The sequence below is a fragment of the Oryx dammah genome, unplaced genomic scaffold, assembly GCF_014754425.2.
Source record: "Oryx dammah isolate SB20612 unplaced genomic scaffold, SCBI_Odam_1.1 HiC_scaffold_25, whole genome shotgun sequence".
NCBI lineage: Eukaryota > Metazoa > Chordata > Mammalia > Artiodactyla > Bovidae > Oryx > Oryx dammah.
Window position 1 is genome coordinate 72,469,682 of NW_024070209.1, and position 17,774 is coordinate 72,487,455.

General features: G+C 40.4%; 2 protein-coding genes across 5 annotated transcripts in view; one reads left to right on the forward strand and one right to left on the reverse strand.

Moving 5' to 3' along the window:
* HADHB (hydroxyacyl-CoA dehydrogenase trifunctional multienzyme complex subunit beta) overlaps positions 1–3,513 on the reverse strand; it is a 29,002-nt gene extending 25,489 nt beyond the window's left edge. For 2 of the 4 annotated variants that reach the window (XM_040224469.1, XM_040224466.1), the window contains exons 1-2: positions 3,422–3,511; positions 1,573–1,634 (exon numbers count right to left, since the gene is read on the reverse strand). The gene's annotated coding sequence lies outside the window, so the exon portion shown is untranslated. Of the gene's footprint in view, positions 1–1,572; positions 1,635–3,421 lie in introns of all 4 variants that reach the window. The other 2 variants (XM_040224468.1, XM_040224465.1) reach the window with 2 other exon arrangements.
* Positions 3,514–3,570: 57 nt separating this feature from the next.
* Positions 3,571–17,774, forward strand: part of HADHA (hydroxyacyl-CoA dehydrogenase trifunctional multienzyme complex subunit alpha) — a 42,643-nt gene continuing 28,439 nt past the window's right edge. Inside the window, exons 1-6 of the mRNA XM_040224464.1 lie at positions 3,571–3,900; positions 9,331–9,372; positions 9,466–9,536; positions 10,800–10,933; positions 15,844–15,982; positions 17,387–17,506. Of these exons, the coding sequence (XP_040080398.1) occupies positions 3,834–3,900; positions 9,331–9,372; positions 9,466–9,536; positions 10,800–10,933; positions 15,844–15,982; positions 17,387–17,506 (573 nt within the window). The 5' untranslated portion in view covers positions 3,571–3,833. The remainder of the gene's footprint in view (positions 3,901–9,330; positions 9,373–9,465; positions 9,537–10,799; positions 10,934–15,843; positions 15,983–17,386; positions 17,507–17,774) is intronic.

The window sequence follows — 17,774 nt, forward strand, 5'->3', positions numbered from 1 at the left end:
TTCGGCTGTAAGAAATCCTGCAGTTCTCATCTTGGTCTCTCAGATCACTCGCTCCAGGAGAAGGCAGCTGGCACATCAGGAACAGCCCCACGGAGAGGCTCTCATGATGAGGCAGGAGGATGACGCCTCCTGTCAACAGTCATGTGAGTGAGCTTGGAAGTGGATCCTCGAGCACAGATAAGTTTTCAGATGACTACAGGCCTGGACAACATTCTGACTGCAACCTCATGAGAAGCTCTAAGCCAGAACAACCCAGCCAAGTCACTCCAGATTTCTGGCCCTCAGAAACTGTATGAGATAACAAATTTTTACTGTTTTAAGCTACTAAATTTTGGAGTAATTTGTTACACAACAATTGTTGTTTGTTGTTCAGTCACTAAGTCATGTCCAACTCTTTGAAATCCCATGGACTGCAGCATGCCATTCTTCCCCATCCTTCACTACGTCTCAAGAGTTTGCTCAAATCATGTCTGTTGAGTCGAGGATGTTATCTAATCTCATCTCATCCTCTGCCACCTCCTTCTTCTTTTGCCTTCTATCTTTCCCAGCATCAGGCTCTTTTTCAATGAATGAGCTCTTCCTATTAGATGGCCAAAGTATTAGAGCTTCAGCATCCAATGAAAATTCCTTCCAATGAATATTCAGGGTTGATTTCCTTTAGGATTGACTGGTTTGATCTCCCCACAGTCCAAGGAACTCTCAGGAGTCTTCTCTAGCACCGCAATTTGAAAGCATTAATTCTTTGGCACTCAGCCTTCTTTGTGGTCCAGCTCTATACAGCAATAGCTAATATAAAAGCCTTGTTTAATTTCTCTTAGGTCTTCATAGACTAAAAAGAGATGTCCTGTGGCTTCCAAAAAGAAAAAAAAAATCACATTTACCAAATATATGGATTGAAAAGAGGAGTCCAACCTCTAGGCTCACCAGCTTATATATATTCAACGACTCTGGCCAGGAAGACACAAACTGGCCCGTGAGATGAGGACCACTTTATCCAGAAGCAACATTTGATGCCACCTGAGTCTGGAATTCAAGTCTCCATAAGTAAAGTTTATTTCGAAATAAAATTCACGAAAACAGTCAAGAAAATGTTGATTGAAAAAAAAAGGGAGACCTTGCTCGAACAGATATCAAAACTTTCTACAAAGCACCAGGAATTAAACAGTGCTGATCCTCAAGGAAATCAGTCCTGAATATTCATTGGAAGGACTGATCCTGAAGCTGAAACTCCAATACTTTGGCCACCTAATGCAAAGAACTGACTCATTGGAAAAGACCCTGATGCAAGGAAAGATTAAAGGCAGGAGGAGAAGGGGACGACAGAGGATGAGATTGTTGGATGGCATCACCAATTCGATGGACATGAGTTTGAGTGAGCCCCGGGAATTGGTGATGGACAGGGAAGCGTGCTGCAGTCCATGAGGTTGCAAAGAGTCAGACACAACTGAGCGACTGAACTGAACTGAATCAACAGAACAGGATGTAGTAAGTTCAGAAGCATACTCATGTGTATGAGAACTTAGTATATAATAAAGAAAACATTTCAAATAAGTGGGAGAAAGATGACTTTACTCAATAGATTTGCTGGGGAAATGTCTAACCACTTGGAAAAAAAATTAGATCCATAGCTCACACTGTAAGCACAAATTACAGATGTATTAATCTAAATATACACTTCTTAACCTGCTACAAGAAAATATCAGAGAATATTTTTATAATCTTAGATGGGGAAAGGTTTCCAAAATATGGGATAAAACCCAGAGGCCATAATGGAAAGTAACTAAAAAATCTGATTAAATAAGCATTTAAAATATCTACACAATAAAAGATACTAAAATAAAGTTAAAAGGCTAACAATAGATTCAGAAAAAACATTTGTAACATAGAAAACAAAGGGTTAAAACCCATACTCCATAGTTATACTTGTGCTTGCTATTGTATCAATAGGTGATGGTATAAAGGTCTTTAGTTCCCCTTTATGAAAGCCACAGTGAGAAAAATAACATTTCTGTCCTTGATGGAGCTTATGATTTTGCTCAGAGTACAAGAAACAAAAAAGTCAGAGTCAAACAGTGACCTAAATCAGAGGCTGGCAAACTACAACCCACGGGCCTCTAGCTAATAATAGATTGCACATTTTTAAAGAGTTGTAGAGCAAAATAAAACAAAGAATATATGGCAGAGATCAATGTGGGTTATAAAGCCTAAACTATTTACTATCTGGCCCTTTATAGAAAAAGTTTGCCATTCCTGATCTAAACAATAAGTACTACACTGAATTAAATGAAGAAAAAGCATTGCATGGGCAGGACAAGCTTTGAACTGTAAAAACCTTATAAGTTGGAGGGCCTTTGGTGATCATCAAGAATCCTTTCTTGCAAATTAAGAGGTCACTGCTCATCCAGATTCTGCTTAACGTGCTCACATGGATGGAAGACTCACTATTTGACTTGAGCTTTAAACAGAAACCTCTCTTCTTCCCATACTCCTCAATTCAGTCTCAACTTCCCGGCCATTTCCCCCTGCCTCTTCCTTCTCCCTCTCCTGAGGAACGGACAAGCTGGTGAAAAGTGGCACAAATTTATGCCTGAATCTGGCTCTGCCACCTAGCAAATAATTTATATAAATCTCCATACCCCCCAAATTTTACCTATAAAACGTAAGTAACAATTTGGGGATCGTGAGGATTAAATGAGATGGCGGTGAAACGACCTAGAGGGTCCTCAACATCACTTTTTGGAATCAATTAATTTATGCCAGGGCTCAAGCGTCTCTCTCCAGCACAAAAACAGCTATCATGCAGTGCAGAGCTCTTGACTAGAAGTTAGTAGACACAGGCTACCACCTGTGGCCATGGGTAAACTGACTCTGATTCTTGGGCTTCACCGATGCAGTGAAGGAGATGAAAGACCAGATGATCTTCGGTTCCCTTCTGGATTAGAAAATGATCTTGAGCCTTGGCTGTCGGAGTCGGACACAGGAATGCCTCAGTTCCTCCGACAATCGAGTTCCAAAAAAGCCACACAACCGTGATCCACCCTCGGAAGAATGAAAGGGGTAAACTCCTGGCCCTGTTCCGATTCTCAATAGCCGCCGACCTGCCTACAGGCAAAATAGGGGATACAACACCACTGGAACACAAGACAGCGCTGTAAACCGACACACACAAGTTCGTTAACTTGCGGTGATAAATTAAAAGGCATAGGCGACATCGTTACTCGGAGCTACAGTCAGAACGCTAGGCCAAATTACTGCCCAAACTGCACGGGTACCGGAGACCCGGATTGAGAAACTTCCTTCCGCTCCCTCGAACTCCAGGGAGTGGAGGCCAGGCGGCCGCGGGCACAGGCGTAGCAGGCGGGAAACTGCGGACCCCGCCGGAGAAAGGGCAGGCGGTAGCCGAGCGCACGCCCCTTCTCACCTTAGGTCTCGTCGGCTGAGTCTCCAGCTGCAGGCAAGGCTCCGGCCCGAAAGACAGGACCCGACGGGTACCAAGAGGCGGGGCCTCCCTGGAAAGGACCCTTCGCGGGCCTCACAGGCCTCCCTGCCTGCCCGCCGGCTGCCTGACTGGAAAATCCGGAAGGCTGTCCTCTCTGCGTTTTCTTCCTTCCCTGCGGAGGAAGTGTCCCTTTTTTTCGGCTAACGGGGCGTTAGCCGGAGGCGAAGGGCAAGGTTAAGGAGCCGGCGGCAACTCGCCATCGGGGTTTCAGTCGCGGGTTTTCAGTCAGGCAGTACGCCGGGCGCCTGGCCAGTGCCAGGCTGCGAGAAGAAAAGTCCTCTACTCGGCTGCCCGCATTTGAAGGGCTTTCCACTTTCGTCCGCTCCCACTCAAGATGGTGGCCTCTCGAGCAATTGGCAGCCTCAGCCGCTTTACTGCCTCCAGGACGCTCCGCTGCTCAGGTGAGGCCTGGTTGAAGGCACCCCACCGCCCCGGGGCAGAGCTCCTGCGGAGACCCGGGAGCCGCGTCTCCCCATGGCTGCCGCCTCCCTGCCGCGGCCCTGGATGAGGGGGAGTGATGCTGCTATGAGACCCGATCTCATTCCCTGGCGCAGCGACTGACATTTTCTCTCGTTTTGAGTCCTGCAGCGATTTCAGGCTTCGTAACCCCTAACATCTGTGAGTCTTGTCCACCCGGTCTGGCATTTTCCGTAGGTCTCCTCTTACTTTCTTTAATGATGGCCTTGAACCTGTCCCTACTGGATTGGTAGGACTAAGAGGACAAGGACAGTCCAATCTGTCACATCTTTGTGCTTCACTGCACCTTGACTGTAACGGGGAGCATCTTATTTACTTGTATGAAATTAACCAGCCTTGCAGATGGCTGCCATTCCCTACGCCTTTCCCCACAACCTTTTTACCTATTACCACACTGGATGGAGGAACCTGGTAGGCTGCAGTCCATGGGGTCGCTAGGAGTCGGACTAACTGAGCGACTTCACTTTCACTTTTCACTTTTCTGCAATGGAGAAGGAAATGGCAACCCACTCCAGTATTCTTGCCTGGAGAATCCCGGGGATAGGGGAGCCTGGTGGACTGCCGTCTATGAGGTCGCACAGAGTCGGACACGACTGAAGTGACTTAGCAGTAGCGCACTTCAACAGGAAGCTCAACTCTTGCAGCTCGGTAATATGTAGAATTTCAAGAGGCAGATTCTGCAACTTTCCAGAAGGACTTAAAAAAAAAAACGCAGATACCTTGTATCTTAAGGAACAAGATGTTAGATAATTTTACCAACTATTTCTATCCTTGTTTCTGACTATACCCAGTTAGCTTGCATTAGCTGTATTGTCTTTTTCTCTTTTTTCTCTTCAAACTGGCAGTGAAAGAGTTAAAGTGGGTGCTTGTGGAAAATTAAGCATTTTCCTTCTGTCTCAAATCTGTAAGGTGAAATGTGACTTTTAATCGCATGTTGTACTTAATACCGGTTACTTAATTAGAAATATAATTTATAAAATGCCTTCCTCCTTCTGAATCACTGTATGCTGTTTTTAGAGGCATGCCTTTACTCTAAGGAACTAATTTTGAATGTTTGAACCTTTTCTGCTTTGTTATTTCGACCAATGTTTTTAGTCTCCACGGGACTGCTCTGTATGTGTGTGCATACCTGTCATAACACTACAGAAAATGGAAATGTTGCAAAGACTGTGGGAAAGGATTAAGCAAAAAATAATCACCCCTTTCTCTTACTACTCACATACCTACTGTTAGTATTTGGTCATGTTACCTGACAGTTTGATTGTTTTCCACATTTTTGGTTTAACACTTTAAAATTATCAGATGTATATTTTTGAACTTCTCTTTCATTGATTTTAAGGTAATGCAATTAAAAACATTAGTTTTGGAATGTGACTTCTCAGTTTCAATCTGGCTCTGCCTTTTACCCACTGGTGACCTTACCCTTTGGTGACCTTGGGCAAGTCATTTCTATGTCTGTTTTCTCATTTGTGAAATGGGGAATAATACCACCTTGTGAGCTTTAAAGGGCGTATAGGTGTAAAGCAGTTTTTCATGGAGTAAGTGCTATTATTATTAATAAATATGAGCTGTTATTAGCTCTTCCCTGCCCTGAAGAACTATGATTTTATATATCTGAGACTTTTTTAAAGTAATTTTTACATTTTACATGTGTGATAGTTACAAGCTTAGTTTTTCTGTATTTTTTGTATGGAAATATAGATACACATATGTGTATCTATATTTTGCATTCTGTTTTAACCTATAAGAAAATACGGCTGAGGGGAGGGATAAATTGGGGGATTGGTACTGACATACACATGCTACTATATGTAAAACAGATAACTAATAAGAACCTGCTATAAAGCTCAGGGAACTCAGTACTCTGTAGTGACCTATATGAGAATAGAATCTAAAACAGAGTGGATACATGTATTTGTATAACTGATTTACTTTGTTGTACAACAGAAACTAAGACAATATTGTGTTGATAAATCAACTATACTCTAATAAAAATTAATTTAAATTTTCTTAAAGAAAATATGACTTATTAGTTATTGCCACTCCAGCACTCTTGCCTGGAAAATCCCATGGACAGAGGAGCCTGGTAGGCTGCAGTCCATGGAGTCAGACAGAGTCTGACAGGACTAAAGCAACTTAGCAGCAGCAGCAGCCCCTTTTAGTAACAATGTATAAATTTTGGGAAAAAAAGGCCTAGAAAGTGAATTTAAAATTACCTGCACACCTGGATTGCCATTTAGACTGAAAAGACTAACACTAATTAAAAGTCGGTGCCTAGGTAGTGCCAGACTTTTAATGAGACTATGATATTTAATGATAGATTATTAAAATTCTTCACAGTGATTTGTACTTCTTGAAGTTTTAACCCATTCCTGCATGAGTGCTATAATTCTGAGTATCACTATCAAATGAAGATCACATCTTGATCAAAATATCTTAATTCCCACTCTTATTCTCTGCCCCCCACTCCTATTCTAATCCAAATTCCTAATTACATAAGTAGTAGAATAATTTCTCAGGTAATGAATTGAAGGCAGATATCTTAGCAGATGGTGTTTATTTAAATTTGACTCTTACTTACATAATCCTGTCCCTTCACCAGGACTAGATATTGAGAAAAACTGTTGATTGTTACAACCATAATAACATGTTCATATTTGAAATATGTATTAGCATAATCCAGCTCTCTCCACTGCTATAGTCTTAGGTCTTGTAGGTATCTTCTTGAGTTAAAATGATTAAAAAGTAGAGTAAAGGGTTCTCTCTGTTTTGCTGGCATGGGAAATATGGGTGAAAGTTCACCCAGCTGCTCTGAAGTAAGCTCTCCTAGTTAGGTTAGTGAGTAAGGCTGTATTCCAAAAGCAAAGCTACCCTGTATTTCAGCTTGATTTAGTTTATTGTGATTTGGAATTGTTTTCCAATTCAGATATGATTGTATATTTGCTGATTTTTCTCTTTTTTTGTCTCTTGATTTAGAGGAGGTTTTGTGTATGTCTCTATGGGTGTGGAGGGGATGGCACAAAGGCAGGTTAGTGGGTGAGAGTTCATGATTTATAAGTTAGTGAGCACAAACCTGCTGTCTCCAATATTTAGTCTTCAGAATTACAACCCGTGTCCCTCCACCTGCTCTATTTTCTTTTTTTTCTTAGGTGCATATCTTCTAACATATTTATGTTTCTTGTTTTTTGTCTATCTTTCCACCTCATCTCTCCCACTCTGCATTCCTAATCAGTTCACACTCACTAATTCAGTTTACCCTGTTCTAGTTGTAATTGCTTATTACCTGGCTCCCCTCCCACAGAATGTTTACTTTATTGGCAAACTCTTTTCATGCCAAACCTATTTTCACCTCCTCCACAGAGACAGGGACTTTTATCTTGCTGCTCACTCTGGGTGCTTAAAGCAGTTCTGATAGACTGCACTAGACTGTAGTTGTGCAGTGAATGACTCCGAGATGATGTTGGAGGAGACTGCAGTTTACTTGGGGGAAACAGCTGCTACAGATTCAGTGATTAGAGAACCAAACAGTGAGTAATAAAGATAAAAACTGGGACAGGGAAGGGAAAGACTGTTGTAGACAGAATCTCAAAATAAGGCTTTGTGAAACTGTGATACTGTGGTGTTGGAGAAGACTCTTGAAAGTCCCTTGGACTGCAAGGAGATCCAACCAGTCCATCCTAAAGATCAGTCCTGGGTGTTCATTGGAGGGACTGATGTTGAAGCTGAAACTCCAATACTTTGGCCACCTGATGAGAAGAGCTGACTCATTTGAAAAGACCCTGACGCTGGGAAAGATTGAAGGCAGGAGGAGAAGGGGACGACAGAGGATGAGATGGTTGGATGGTATCACCAACTCAATGGACACGGGTTTGGGTGAACTCAGGGAGCTGGTGATGGACAGGGAGGCCTGGTGTGTTGCAGTTCATGGGGTTGCAAAGAGTCAGACACGACTGAGCGACTGAACTGAACTGATACAGATATAAAGGAGGAAGAGTGATAAATACAGATGATACAGATCGCAAATAATGGAAAAACAAAAGGAAGTTTATCCTTAGTGAAATACAGGCACTGGAGATTGAGGAAATGGCTGGCTTCTCCTATCTTAATTTACTTTAGTGTAGCACTTTGATATACAGGTACTGTTACAATCATTACATCACTTCTATCTTTGTAAGAACACTGAAATGCTCTAAGAGACTTATACATGGCCATACAGCAAGTGAATGGTAAACTTGATGGTTGAACCCAAGGCTTGGGACTCTCAGGTCCTTTGTCTTTGCCCTGTGAGTACTCATGTGGGTTGCCTAAAGAAAAAAATGCAGACAGGACTGGTGATCACCCCACTGTGGTTCTGGCGCCATCTACAATTTTCTTTCTTTACTAGCACGTCATTTGGCCTTTAAGGCAGTACAAAGCTGCTTCTTTCTGTGCCTTCTTGTCCCCTCCTTTAAAGAACTGCAGGATGGAGAGACACGCAGAGTCTCTGATGCGCCTCGATTTTACTTTTCATGACACTGGGAAGTCCATCTCTCCATAAAAATGCAAGAGGACCTGGCTGGAGAATGTGCTTGAGATACATTTGGAACTGACATTACAGATTGCTTTGTATCAATAGATTTTTTATTGCCTTAATACAAATTTATGATCTTACAGTTACGGACATCAGAAATGAGTCTTACTGGGCTGAAATCAGAGGTATTGGCAGGGCTGAGTTCATTCTGGACACTCTAAGGGAGAATTCGTTTCCTTGCTTTTTCTAGCTTCCAGAGGCTGCCTGCATTTTTTGACTTCTTCATACCCAGTAGAGTGCGTTCTCATGCTGCCATCTTCTGGTTCTTTGCCTTTTTCTGCTCCTTTATAATTATACTGTATAGCTGAATAATCCAGGCTAATCTCCCTGTATTAAGGTCAGCTAATTAGCCACCTTCATTCCATTTGCATCCTTTATCTCCATTTGCCATGTAACCTAACATACTCAATTTCTGGGCACGTGGACATCCTTGAGAGGCCATTCTTCCAACTACCACATTTAGTATCCAGATAATCATATGACCTGATAATTGAAACAAAAAAGATACAGTAATAGTCACAATAATGATCTGGAACACTTTGTTCTAAGTTTGGTTTTCTTGTTGTTGTAAACTCTAGCTTTGTTATATGTAGCAGGTATTATAGAAATTCATGAATTTCATGAATTTGAACAAACTCTAGGGGATAGTGGAGGACAGAGGAGCCTGGCATGCTGCAGTCCATGGGGGTCACAGAGTTGGACACGACTTAGCACCTGAACAACAAACAACAAATAGAAATTCTGTTTTGAAAATAACTAATTGTGAAATACATTTTTCTTACAGGTTATATTTGCCGCAGTTTTACAAGGTCCTCTGCTTTGCTGAGTAAGTTTGATTTCTCACTGATGTGCTTTCATTGCTTTTTATACTTATTTAGCCATAAATATGTTTACAAATAAGTTTTACTTCTCTTTTTAGCCAGAACCCATATTAACTATGGAGTCAAAGGGGATGTGGCAGTTATTCGAATTAACTCACCCAATTCAAAGGTACCTAATTTAATTTACTGCAGTTTCTACTCACTGCATTCATTAATGCTTTCCTGAATGGCAGAGAAGTAAATCCACCAATTTGGCGCTAATCTTGTCTCATGAGTTTACAGTTTTGATAGAGTTTGAGAACTTGCCCACAGGATGGTTTTCTGCAGCAGACATCCTTGTTTAAGAAGTCTTTCTAGTTCACTGTGGAGGTGTCAGATTAACATCAAGGATTAATACATGCCTTCTGTTACACTGTAGAGTTATAAAATGGTTTAGTAGATAAAAAGCCAAGTGCAAGCTTTGTTTATAAGAATTAAAATTGACCTTCTTAACTGTGAGGTTCTTATGTCAACTTTCTTAACCTGCCTGACATGAGTCATTACTCGTAGTAAGTTGACTGAGTTAAATTAAGGTTCCTGAGGGCCTTGAATGACTTGGTGCAGTTCACGTTATCAGAAATCAAATTCACCTCAAAGTGGGGCTTCATTTGTTTTTGGCAACTTCAACAAAATATGCAGCATTAATCCAGTCTTTTGCCAAGAAAAGCTATGTTTGAGGAGCTCATGCTTTCCCCCCGCCGCCTAAAGTTGCTGTAAAGATCTCCTGTTTCAGAAATTTTGTTACCAGAGACCTAAATGAAGTAGGAGGACCTAGATGCAAGCAATTAACAACTAACACAAATTAAGGAAAGTAAGAGCCAGTCCCCCTCCCTAGAGTGAAGTTGGCACTTACTGAGCAGTGATTCAGACTTACGGTATTTTTTCAGTATTTTCTAAGTTAAGCATTTTTCCTGAACACAAAAATAACAAATGCCTATGGTCGGACATTTGAAAGCAATTAAGAGGAAAATAACAATCATTCACACTCCAAACCCCAAAATAACCACTTTTAACATTTAGTTTCAACAAACAGTATTCTAAAAATTAAGATCATACTATTCGTCTAATTTTGATTCTTTTTTTCCCTTAACATTATACAAATTTTTTTCCATGCTGATAAATGTAGACTTACTTTATAGCCTGCATATGATTCAAACTCTTAGGAATATGAGTTCCTCCTTTAAGGAGAACTATTTTTAGAGGGAGGCACTGGCCAAAGCACCTGAATAAACAGCTGCTGGCTTGTTGGTTTGTTTATTTCCCTGTTTCTTTTAACAGTATATTTTTCCTGGGTAAATATATTTCCTGTAATCAAAATAGCTTTGGGTGGTGATTTGTATGTCTACTACTTCAAATTTAAACTGTTAGATTTATGTGTATTTCCCTTCGGCAGGTGAATACTCTAAGTCAAGAACTGCATTCAGAGTTCATGGAAGTAATGAATGAAGTCTGGTCTAGCAGTCAGATCAGAAGTGCCGTCCTTATCTCAACAAAGCCAGGCTGCTTCATTGCAGGTGCTGATCTGAAGTAAGTTTCAGAAAATTTGAAATCACCTTTTATCTTGGCTAATGGTATGTTTTTTAGGCCTTATCGTTTCTCATTTGAAAAGAAAGTAGAAGTAAATTTTCTCTGAAAGTTACTTTTTGTGTTATTTTCATGAATATAAATAAAGTTGATAAAGAAAGAGAGGCTTGTTGCTTAAACCTTATAAGACTGAATCCAGCCTTTCTTTAAGGAAATTGAAAGTACTTCAAGGAGCAGTATTTGAGCAGAATAAAAAAATTACTATAAAACCAAACTAACAATGAGATGCCTTTTTTTTCTGTCTGACCAGCAAACATTTAAAAGTTTGAAAATATTATGTTAGCAAAGACTTGGGAAAATGAGAAAGTTGAGTGTTACTAGCAGGACTGAAAATTGGTATAGCCACCTTGGAGAACAATTTGATAAAATTTAGTAAAACTGAAAATACATGTATCATATAATTAAGAGATACCTCTTCTAGGTATGTATGCTGAAATCCCATCCTTTGTTTTTAAGGACCCATACATGCATAAGGATGTTCAGTCCTGTATAATTTACAATAGTGAAGAATTTGAAACAAACTAAATCTCAGTCATGAGGGAAATAGATAAATAAATGTGGAATATTCTTAAGATAAAATGCTACAAAAACAATTCAAAGGATCTAACTAGATCTACAGCATAATGTTAGAACTCAAAAATATGTTAAAGTAAAAAAACAAAGCAACTTGCAGAATATTTGGTACAGTATATAGTTTATATACATAAAATACTTATCTGTATTATTTATGAATACAAATACATAGTTGGTCTGAAGATTGTACTGCAAGTATATGATAATGGATATTTCAGGGTAAATGAAGTAGCTGATAGAACTTGAGGAGGTCAGAGAGTACTTTACCAATACAGCTAATATTTTATTTCTTTTTTTTCATGATATAACATATGTATAATAACTTTTTTGCACTTTAAAGCAAAAATAAGGAGAGATGATATCTTAATGTTTGTTTAACGGGTTAAAATGTTGACAGTTGTTAATTCTATAAAAAATAGGTATTTGTTTTGTGATTCTTTGCAGTTTAGGCAATCATAGCCAGCATTATTGGCTTAGTAATTTGTATTTAAGGTACTTGTATATTTTTAAACTTGTTCAATGTGGCTATGAGGAGATACCCCACATCCAAGGTAAGAAGCAGCAGCTGCGCTTTGCTAGAGCAGCTGTGAAGATACCCCACCTCCAAGGTAAGAGAAACCCAAGTAAGACAGTAGGCGCTAAGAGAGGGCATCAGAGAGCAGACAGACTGAAACCACAATCACAGAAAACAAGCCAATCTGATCACATGGACCACAGCCTTGTCTAACTCAATGAAACTAAGCCATGCTGTGTGGGGCCACCTAAGATGGACCGGTCATGGCGGAGAGGTCTGACAGAATGTGGTCTGCTGGAGAAAGGAATGGCAAACTACTTCATTAGCCTTTGCCCTGCTTCATTCTGTACTCCATGAATTTTCCTGAGGGCCTTGAATGACTTGGTGCAATTATATCTACTATTGTGGTCAGGAATCCCTTAGAAGAAATGGAGTAGCCATTATAGTCAACAAAAGAATCTGAAATGCAGTACTTGGATGCAATCTCAAAAACAACAGAATGATCTCTGTTCGTTTCCAATGCAAATCGTTCAATATCACGGAAATCCAAGTCTGTGCCCTGACCAGTAACGCTGAAGAAGCTGAAGTTGAACGGTTCTATGAAGACCTACAAGACCTTTTAGAACTAACACCCAAAAAAGATGTCCTTTTCATTATAGGAGACTGGAACGCAAAAGTAGGAAGTCAAGAAACACCTGGAGTAACAGGCAAATTTGGCCTTGGAGTACAGAATGAAGCAGGGCAAAGGCTAATAAAGTTTTCCCAAGACAACGCACTGGTCATAGCAAACACCCTCTCTCAGCAACACAAGAGAAGACTCTACACATGGACATCACCAGATGGCCAACACTAAAAACAAATTGACTATATTTGCGGCCATAGATGGAGAAGCTCTATACAGTCAGCAAAAACAAGACCGGGAGCTGACTGTGGCTCAGATCATGAACTCCTTATTGCCAAATTCAGATTTAAATTGAAGAAAGTGGGGAAAACCACTAGACCATTCAGGTATGACCTAAGTCAAATTCCTTATGATTATACAGTGTAAGTGAGAAATAGATTTAAGGGACTAGATCTGATAGACAGAGTGCCTGATGAACTATGGACAGAGGTTCATGACATTGTACAGGAGACAGGGATCAAGACCATCCCCAAGAAAAAGAAATGCAGAAAAGCAAAATGGCTGTCTGAGGAGGCCGTACAAATAGCTGTGAAAACAAGAGAAGCAAACGCAAAGGAGAAAAGGAAAGATATACTCATTTGAATGCAGAGTTCCAAAGAATAGCACAGAGAGATAAGAAAGCCCTACTCAGTGATCAGTGCAAAGAAATAGAGGAAAACAATAGAATGGGAAAGACTAGAGATCTCTTCAAGAAAATTAGAGATACCAAGGGAACATTTCATGCAAAGATGGGCTCAATAAAGGACAGAAATGGTGTGGACCTAACAGAAGCAGAAGATATTAAGAAGAGGTGGCAAGAATACACAGAGGAACTGTGCAAAAAAGATCTTCATGACCCAAATAATCACAATAGTGTGATCACTCACCTAGAGCCAGACATCCTGGAATGTGAAGTCAAGTGGGCCTTAGGAAGCATCACTACAAACAAAGCTAGTGGAGGTAATGGAATTCCAGTTGAGCTATTTCACATCCTAAAAGATGATGCTATGAAAGTGCTGCACTCAATAGGTCAGCAAATCTGGAAAACACAGCAGTGGCCACAGGACTGGAAAAGGTCAGTTTTCATTCCAATCCCAAAGAAAGGCAATGCCAAAGAATGCTCAAACTACCACACAATTGCACTCATCTCACACGCTAGTAAACTAATGCTCAAAAGTCTCCGAGCCAGGCTTCAGCAATACATGAACCATGAACTTCCAGATGTTCAAGCTGGTTTTAGAAAAGGCAGAGGAACCAGAGATCAAATTGCCAACATCTGCTAGATCATCGAAAAAGCAAGAGAGTTCCAGAAAAACATCTACTTCTGCTTTATTGACTATGCCAAAGCCTTTGACTGTGTGGATCACAATAATCTGTGGAAAATTATTGAAGGAGATGGGAATACCAGACCACCTGACCTGCCCCTTGAGAAACCTGTATGCAGGTCAGGAAGCAACAGTTAGAACTGGACATGGAACAACAGACTGGTTCCAAATAGGAAAAGGAGGACGTCAAGGCTGTATATTGTCACCCTGATCATTTAACTTATATGCAGAATACATCATGAGAAACACTGGGCTGGAGGAAGCACAAGCTGGAATCAAGATTGCCAGGAGAAATATCAATCACCTCAGATATGCAAATGACACCACCCTTATGGCAGAAAGTGAAGAAGATCTAAAGAGCCTCTTGATGAAAGTGAAAGAGGAGAGTGAAAAAGTTGGCTTAAAGCTCAACATTCAGAAAACTAAGATCATGGCATCCAGTCCCATCACTTCATGGCAAATAGATGGGGAAACAGTGGCTGACTACTTTTTTGGGCTCCAAAATCACTGCAGATGGTGATTGCAGCCATGAAATTAAGATGCTTACTCCTTGAAAGGAAAGTTATGACCAACCTAGACAGCATATTAAAAAGCAGAGACATTCCTTTGTCAACAAAGGTCCGTCTAGTCAAGGCTATGGTTTTTCCAGTAGTCACATATGGATGTGAGGGTTGGACTATAAAGAAAGCCGAGCACTGAAGAATTGATGCTTTTGAACTGTGGTATTGGAGAACTCTTGAGAGTCCCTTGGACTGCAAGGAGATCCAACCAGTCCATCCTAAAGGAGATCAGTCCTGGGTGTTCATTGGAAGGACTGATACTGAAGCTTAAACTTCCATACTTTGGCCGTCTGATGCAAAGAGCCGACTCATTTGAAAAGACCCTAATGCTGGGAAAGATTGAGGGCAGGAGGAAAAGGGGACGACAGAGGATGAGATGGTTGGATGGCATCACCGACTCAATGGACATGAGTTTGGGTAGACTCTGGGAGTTGGTGATCGACAGGGAGGCCTGGTGTGCTGTGGTTCATGGGGTTGCAAAGAGTCGGACACAACTGAACTGAATATTGTGTACTCTTCTTTGTTTATGTACAGTAATTAGAAATTTATAAAAAATTCTGTTTATTTTTTGAAAAAAGCAAAGTTATCTACATCAAGGACTTTTTCTTTTGGCTTGGTTATTCCAGCCAAGCAAGAGATTGATGTACCTAATAGTAGCCACCTAAATCCTTAGGAAAATACTTTCAGCTTCTGGAGGCTAGCTGAGCCACTCCCAGCACACAAAATGACAGGAAATGAGTTATCTTTGATCAAAAATTAAAAACCCACAGCTTAAATGTGTTCAGAAACAGTTAAGTAGCAAATGAAGAAAACTGAAATTAAAGGATGTTGAGGAAACATTGTTGTAAGAGAAGTTTTTTTCTCTATCATTTCCACTGATGCTCAGTCTAAAAGCTACTGATAATTAAAATGTTAAATCTGATCATGAGAATATTTACCAGAAGATTATTTGTAATCTAATGATTTGCTATCAAAGCAGATATAAATTATTCACCATGTTTTGTTCATGTTCCCTGAATTTTATAGAGAGATGATGTCACTGATATTAGTGCTATCTGAGACAAAATCATTCTTTTTAAACTTCTGAGTATTTGAAGACTCACTACCAAATATTGATACATGGTACAATAAGGTTATGGTGGATGAAGTACTAAACAACGTGAGTTATAGTTTTATCTTTGTTTTTTTTTTTCTGTTCTCTGTTTTCATGTTTACTGCAGCATGTTAAATGCTTGTACGACCTCTCAAGAAGTAACACAAATATCACAAGAAGCACAGAAAATGTTTGAGAAACTTGAGAAGTCCACAAAGCCTGTTGTGGCTGCCATCAATGGATCCTGCTTAGGAGGAGGACTTGAGGTACAGATTTCTTCCAGAGTCATCAAACCGCAGGCCAGCTCATTGTTGGGATCCACCAGCTGCAAACCTTTGGGCCACTGTTTTGCCTTAAGAAAAGCTCTTGACGGCGAGTCAGCTTTTTCTGAGTCATTAAACTTCTGGATAGGTTTTTAGTCTTAGTCTCATGGCACTGAGCAAGCAAATCAGAGTGGCACGTTTTCATTTATAAATTGAAAAGAGTTGAACTAGATCCCTAAGTTCCCTTTCAGTTCTAAAAAACCTTGTTCAAGTTTGCAAGGCAAAAATTCAGAAGTGCAGTTCGTGCTCTTGAGCTACTTTAGTTGAGACAGCATATAGCGTATAGTTCTGTGTGTAGTAAAGATGACAAATAACATAAGGTCAGAGAGAAGAGATACTTACCAGACTGGAACAGATAGAAAAGAAGGAGGGGCGGGGGAAAGAACATTTTTTGGACATTTATCATGTGCTGGGTTCTATACTAGCCGCTTTCACACATGAATTAAGGAAAGCTGTGCTGCTGCTGCTAAGTCACATCAGTTGTGTCCAACTCTGTGCGACCCCATAGACGGCAGCCCACCAGGCTCCTCCATCCCTGAGAGTCGCCAGGCAGGAACACTAGAGTGGGTTGCCATTTCCTTCTCCAATGCATGAAAGTGAAAAGTGAAAGTGAAGCTGCTCAGTCATGTCTGACTCTTCGCTACCCCATGGATTGCAGTCCACCAGGCTTCTCTGTCCATGGGATTTTCCAGGCAAGAGTACTGGAGTGGGTTGCCATTGCCTTCTCCCAAGGAAAGCTGTATATAGTTCTAAAAGATAAGCAGAATTTGATTAACCAGAAAACAGTGGCAAAACATTCCACATGTGGCATGATGTGAGCAAAAACAAGGATAACAAAGCCTAACTAGGATACCATAAGTAGGCCTGCTTGACTGAAGAGTCTTTATAGGGTATGCTGCTGCTGTTGCTAAGTCACTTCAGTCGTGTACGACTCTGTGCGACCCCATAGATGGCAGCCCACCAGGCTCCCCGTCCCTGGGATTCTCCAGACAAGAACACTGGAGTGGGGTGCCATTTCCTTCTCCAATGCATGAAAGTGATATAGGGCTTCTAAACCTGAGATACCTATATAATTGTATGTGCATTTTTCTATTGAAAATTTCCATACTTTGCAGCAGATTTTCAAGGGGATCTGCAGCCCTAAAAGAGTTTAATAACTTAGGAAAGAGAAATGAAGGAAAGCCAGAAAGGTAAATTCTAGAAAGCATCAAATGCCAGCCTAAGAAATTTCAGTTTATTCTGTGGGCACATTCCTGCTTTATAAGTAATTTTTAGACCCTCACATATCCTAAGATGCTATAAAACTACATTTTTTTAACATTCTAATTTTCCTTCATTTGTTTGAAGCTTGCCATTTCATGCCAATACAGAATAGCAACAAAAGATAAGAAAACAGTATTGGGTTCCCCTGAGGTCTTGCTGGGAATCTTACCAGGAGCAGGAGCCACACAAAGGCTGCCCAAGATGGTGAGTTTAAAATCTCAGTGTGAACTTGATATCCTCAGTCCTATATATCCATTTGATCTATTTCCTCTTGTACAGAAGGTATTGTATGTGTATTCATGGTAAAATTTAGAAACCAAATAAAATATGAATATATGAGATTAATGTCTGTTTATTTTTTTAATTCCTTAATCAAGATGATTGATCATGGGCCTTTGTTAGTCCCTAAAGAAGGGAAGAGATAAATAACATACATGTCTTGCTTTCTGAAACTTACAGTTTAATTTGTTCC